At 59.4% G+C, this 6000-nt stretch overlaps 1 protein-coding gene across 1 annotated transcript in view; it reads left to right on the top strand.

The window, feature by feature from the left end:
- Positions 1-6000, top strand: part of LRP8 (low density lipoprotein receptor-related protein 8, apolipoprotein e receptor) — a 73818-nt gene that overhangs the window by 46497 nt on the left and 21321 nt on the right. Inside the window, exons 5-8 of the mRNA XM_005878680.2 lie at positions 787-909; positions 1696-1818; positions 4872-4991; positions 5065-5190. Coding sequence (XP_005878742.1) covers positions 787-909; positions 1696-1818; positions 4872-4991; positions 5065-5190 — 492 coding nt within the window. The remainder of the gene's footprint in view (positions 1-786; positions 910-1695; positions 1819-4871; positions 4992-5064; positions 5191-6000) is intronic.

The raw sequence follows: 6000 nt of genomic DNA, 5'->3' as shown, positions 1-6000 counted from the left end.
CCCGGATCGCCCTGCTTGATGGCGGCGGAGCCCGAGCTGGGGGAAGCGGAGCGACCTGAGTTCACGTGGCTCCTAAGCTGCGGAGCTCAGGTCTGACTGCCGAGGTCAAGGGTCTTCGGGGTACCTGTGCCCTGGGATGATGCCCTCCCTGTCGCACCTCCCACCCCTGCCCTTTTCAGCCCCAGGCAGTGGGTGCGCTCAGGAACTCCGCCGCCCTCCTACCTGCTGGGCCTGCTCCCCGGAGTCCTCCCCGCTGAGCTGGGTCTCCCCTGGCCTCCCACAGGTCCCCCGGCTGCCTTCTCTTAGAACACAGCCCACGCTGTGCTCCACAACCTGCCTCCGCACCCCGATCTCCTAGGCCTAGGGGGCGGGGAAGCTCTTAGTAGTCTCTGGGTTCTCATGCCTGGTACGCGAGGGCACACAGTGGGTGCTCAGAAGGGTTTGCTGAAGGGATGAAGTCATTAAGAGATGAGCACCAACACTAAAAGGGCCCTGTGTCCACTAGAGAGAGAGCCCCGGGAAGAGGCAGTAGAGGGAGAAACAGGAGACCTGAGTTTCAGTCCTGGCTCTGCCGGCCAGAGTGCTGTGTGATCCTGGTGCGGCCTTCCCCTCTCTGAGCTTCAGTCTCCCGTCTGTACACTGGAAGTGCCTTGGTCAGGTGTCCTTCGAGGTTGCCCGAGCTCAGCCACTGGTTCTGTGCTTGCCAGGGGTGGACAGGGAGGTGGGCAGGGGAGCTGTCCCAACACCGCGCTGGCCCTGACCCTTTCCCTTGGCCTGTCCTGGCAGCACTGGGGACCTGCCGTGCAGACGAGTTCCAGTGTGGGGACGGAGCCTGTGTCCCTGCAGTCAAGCGCTGCAACCAGGAGCAGGACTGCCCAGACGGGAGTGATGAAGCTGGCTGCCTAACGGGTGCGTGCGGTCGGAGCAGAGGGGCAGCATCCTCCACGAGCGCCCCGGGCTCTCCCCAACTCCAGCGGGGAGAGCAGAGTTGGCAGCTGCCTCCCCTTGGTCCCCGAGATGCATCTTCCCCCGAGTATTGTCTGTTCCCACACCACCCTGACCCCCTCCCTGGGGTCCTAGTGGCGCCAGGACTAGATGTTTAAGGACTGCAGGAAAGGGCACTGCCGGAAGTCCAGCCCCACCATTTGTCCAGGTCCAAGTCTGCAAGTGGCTTTTCTCACTTGTTCCCAGACTGAGCAGAGGCTGTCCTCCCAGGGAGCCCCCTAATCCTCAGATGGCTCTTCTGGTCGTCATTCACCCCTGCAGGAGGAGAGGCCCTAACCTGCTGGTCATCACTCACCCCTGCAGGAGGAGAGGCCCTAACCTGCTGGTCATCTGGGGAAGTGGGCAGTGAGGCAGCCTCCCCTCCCCAGGCCCCTGGACATAGGTTCCCCCAGGAGATGCTCAGTCCAGCCCCCAGGGTGTGTTGAGCTGATGCTTTTCCCTCCCTGGGCCCTGGTACTGCAATATCAGGTACAGACCCCAGCCCTGCCCAGCCGCATGGCGCCTGGGCCTGATCAGCCTGGGGTCCCGCCCCGTGAGCAGAGCTCCCACCAGCCCTTCACTCAGCTGTCTGTCCTGGGCCACGCTCTGGAGATGCTGGGGCTGGAGCTCTGCTCACCTCCCTGGGCCCAGCCTAGCCCTCCCTGCCGAAGGCCTCACAGGAGCTGTCCACTCTCTTGTCTGGCCCAACAGAGTCCACATGTGAGGGTCCCCGCAGATTTCAGTGTAAGAGTGGCGAGTGCGTGGACGGCGGGAAAGTGTGTGATTCGCAGAGGGACTGCCGGGACTGGTCGGATGAGCCTCTGAAAGAGTGTGGTACAGTACCTGTCTGCACCCAACTGCCGGACTAACCCCCTCCACACCCCTCCTGGCAGCCAGGCCACGGCCCTCGCCTGCCCCAGGCACCCGTTCCTCTCTGGCCCTCTCTCTGGCCCCCACTGTCCTGTGGCCTCTGACGGAGCTCCCTGCTTTGGGGGCCCTTGTCCTGCATCTCTACAAAGAGAACGGCCTCTCCTGCCCAGTCCAGCTGCTCATAGACATGCTTCCTCTCACAAACCCAGCCTCTCCTCCTCCTTCCACATGCCGACCTCTGAGTGTGTGCTCACGCTGGAACCTTCTCTCTTACTCCGTGTTTCTGCCCTGCTGACCTGCAGGAGGCGAGGTAGGGAAGAGCAGGCAGGTGTCCATCTGGCTCAGGCCAGGCCTGGGTGAGGGCGGCATCATCCTGAGCCCTGAGGAGCTTAGACTTCCTGGGACCCAGACTCACAGGCTGGACTAGAGTGAGGAGCAGAAGGAGATGGCGTCCTGATGGCTGGAGCTGTCAGGGGGGTTCCCAGGCTGAAAAGAGCAGGAGTCTGGGCTGCAGGTGGGTGGGCACCTCAGAGAAAAGGCAGAAACCATTTCTGAGGTCAGGGGTTTGGACGGAGCCTCGGTCAGGCCCTCCCTCCCTCCCTCCTTCCTTCCTGGCAGACCCGTTGTCACCCAGCACCTCCCTCCAGGGCGCTCAGAGGAGCTTCATTCTCTGGAGCACCACAGGAACGAGCAGCATGTTGCTGCCCCTGTTGACGATTTTAAAATTGATTTTGAAAGGAAGAGGAGCTGGGTGAAGGTCACAGCCTGCACCTGACCTTGCAGGTGACAGACTACCTCCCCCCTCCCTGCAAGGCCCTGCCAAGAAAAGTCCCAGAAGATAGAAGAGGATAGGGGAGCAGGAGCAACTGAGCCTGCCCCGCCCCACCCCGCCCAGACAGGGAGCTAGCCAAGGGCCACTAACCCACTAAACTCTCTTCTCTCTCGTCTTTTGCATGACACGCCAAAGAGAAGTATGTACGCATGTGTTTGTGTCTCTGTGCTGGTGAGAGGCCAGTATCTGTATCCATGGCTCCTCCTCTGAGTCAGGCAAGGGAATTGCATCACGGACTCTGTGTGTGATCCCACGTCTGTGTGAGTGTGTCTGTGGAGTCCGTGGGCCTGTCTGCCTCTGCACGTAAGCTGGCGAGTGTGTGCATGCCCGTGTGCGCTGGTGTGTGCATGCCCGTGTGCAGTGTCACTGCCCTTCCTTCCATGGGGGACCTGAGGGACCTGACCCCCTCACCCCTCAAGTCCCCCAGAAGAATCACCTCCAGGCTAGATAGAACGGGGAAGGCCCAGAGGTTCCCTCCAGCCGCCACCTGGAGCTCACTTTCCAGGGAAGGGGGACAGGGACAGAAAGGGCCGCCATCCATTCTCACCCTGACCACCTCCGCCCTGGAGGACTCTGCTCTCCCGCTGCCCCTTTCCAAGCCACCCTACACCTGCCATTCCACCGGGGGCTCCTGTAAATACAAGTGTTGAGTTGCTGCTACCTGCAGAAGGAGAGGACGTGAGTGGGTGATGAGTGAAACAGGGAGTGAGTGGCGAAACAAATGAGTGGGTGGTGCTGAGGGAATACTATGGTGTGGGAGAGGTCAGCGAGGGTTTGGAGTGACAGCAAGATTCCTGGGGGTGGTGCTCCACCGATATCACCCCAAAGGTACCATGGCTTAGCCCATGCAAAGGGGCTGGGGCTTCCAGGGCTGGGCCTGGTTGAGTCCCTCCCAGGCATCCCCAGTCATGGGGTTGCTGTGGTCTTGTTCTTTCAGCTCTACCAGCATCTCAGGGAAACAGGAGGAGGCCCAGGGGTAAAGGGGAACATTCCCCAAGCATGGCTTAGGCTGGAGGTGGGGCACCACAGCTGTGCATGGCCTGGGGTAGGCAGCTCAAACCAGCTGTTTGCATGGTCACGGCTGGCTCCGCTCAGCTCTGCTTGGCGTGGCTGGAGTGGTGGTGCATGAGCCTGGAGGGCAGAGGGGTGGTGGCGCCTTCCCTTGGCTTGCAGAATTAACCTTCTGTGATCCTAAAGCTCAGAAGATGCTGTGAGAACTTGCGAGCCTTGGTCCTGGCCTCCCTGACCTCCTCTAGGACCCTGCCAGAAGGTGATGAGGGAGTGGATGACCAGATGACCTCCTGGCATCCCTTCATCCTTTGCAGGAGTTGGTAATCCCAGGACCCGGCCTGTGGCTAAGCATAGGAAAGACAGGTGCTGGAGGAGGGGTGAAAAAATCCATTGTAGTTCATGGTAGGAGGGCATTGACTGAGCAACAGCTCAGTATAGAAAAACACCTGGGGATCTTAGATAACCACACGCTCAGTACGGGGAGACTGTTCAGACTTCTGCACAGTGGGCTAGGTCTGGGCTCTGTGCAATTGGGACATGGACAGATGGGGTGTGTCCAGAGAAAGGGATCTGATTGGTAGGGATCAGAAATCAGTGCTTTAAAGAGCTTCTGAGGGAGCCGTTAGACTCTGGTCAGCCCCACACGCGGAGCTGGGAGCAGGAGCAGAAACCACAGAGAGGTGGTCCTGCGAGGAGGGACTTTGTTCCCTCAGAGGGAAGTGCTGCTGAGGCTGCAGGTGTTGAAGCGAGGGCGTTTCGGAGGGGATTGCTGGGGCATCCTGAGGGTTGGACATAGTACATGCAGGCCTCTTCCACTCTGAGGCCATGAGGAAGGAAGAGCTGGAAGAAACTTGTTTGTGAAAGGAAAAACCTTAGGCAGCCTAGCGGCCTGCAGCCTGGCAGAGAGCCCTGGCCTGGGAGGCAAAGGACCCGAGTTCTGGTTCCACTCTGTCCCTGCCTGTGTGTCTGGCCTGGAGCGAGGACCGCTCCTCTCTGACCCACCTCTTGCCCAGGCACCTGGTTGATGAGGCTGAGGTTCAGTGAGGCCACAGAGCATCCTGGCTCCTCGGCAGTCCCACTGCCCTGAGGCTCTGCTTCAGCCCTGGCCCACCCCTATCTGGCCCCCACCCCAGGCTGGGCTCCTGGACCCTCAGGAGCCCGTGTCTCTTTCCAGGGCTGAATGAGTGTCTGCACAACAACGGCGGCTGCTCCCACATCTGCAATGACCTCAAGATCGGCTTTGAGTGCACCTGCCCAGCAGGCTACCGGCTCCTGGACCAGAAGACCTGTGGCGGTGAGACCCTCCCCTCACACCCCCAGACAGAGGCAGAGCCTCCTGCCAGTCTGACCTCTGCTCCTCCCCACAGACATAGATGAGTGCGAGGATCCAGACGCCTGCAGCCAGATCTGTGTCAATTACAAGGGCTACTTTAAGTGCGAGTGCCACCCTGGCTACGAGATGGACACGCTGACCAAGAACTGCAAGGCTGTTGGTATGGACGCCCCAAGGTGTGGGGGGAGGGGAGCTCTGAGGAGGTACAGAAAGCAGTGTGCTTCCGTATAGGTGAGGAGTGGGTGTGCGTACACAGTACTAGGAGTGTACATACACGTTACACACGCTGCACTGCACACTAACACCCACACAGACACTACATAAAGCCCCCCGGTACAGCCCACAGAAACAACACATAGACAAACTGGACCATGCAGACTATCCACACAGCATAGGCAGCCCACACAAAGAGCATGGCATGTGCAGACCTAACTGGTCAGTTCAGCCAACTGTATTCATTCATTTTATTCAGTCCTTTGTACTGGACACCTAACGTGGTAGGCACTAGATTCAGCAGTAAGCAAAACAGACACACATCCTTGTCTGCCCTCATGGAAATTTCATCCTAATGGGTGAGACAGACAAGAAACCAGATAAATAAACAAAATACAGTGCATGGCCGAAAGTAATAAGGGTTACGGGGCAATTGAAAGCAGGGAAGGGGAGAGGGAAGTGCAGAAGGGCAGTGGCTTGCCGTTTGGGTAGAGTGGTCAGGGAGCCCTCCCCTTCATGAGAAGGTGACCTGTGAGGTGAAGGAGTGAGCCGTGCACTGTCTGCAGGAACAGCAACAGGCGAAGGAACGGAAGTGCTAAGGCCCTGAGGTAGGAGCATGCCTGGTTTCAAATACCAGTGAGGAAGCCAGTGCAGCTGGAGCAAGGAGGACAGGAGGAAGTCAGAGAGGTGGCGGGCAGATCACAAAGGTCTCCCCCTCCCAGTGAGGGGTCACTCTGGGTTCCACCCTAGGTCAGGG

This window comes from Myotis brandtii, unplaced genomic scaffold (genome assembly GCF_000412655.1).
Source record: "Myotis brandtii unplaced genomic scaffold, ASM41265v1 scaffold57, whole genome shotgun sequence".
NCBI lineage: Eukaryota > Metazoa > Chordata > Mammalia > Chiroptera > Vespertilionidae > Myotis > Myotis brandtii.
Note: the sequence above shows the minus strand (reverse complement) of the source record. Positions and strands in the feature narration are given on the sequence as shown.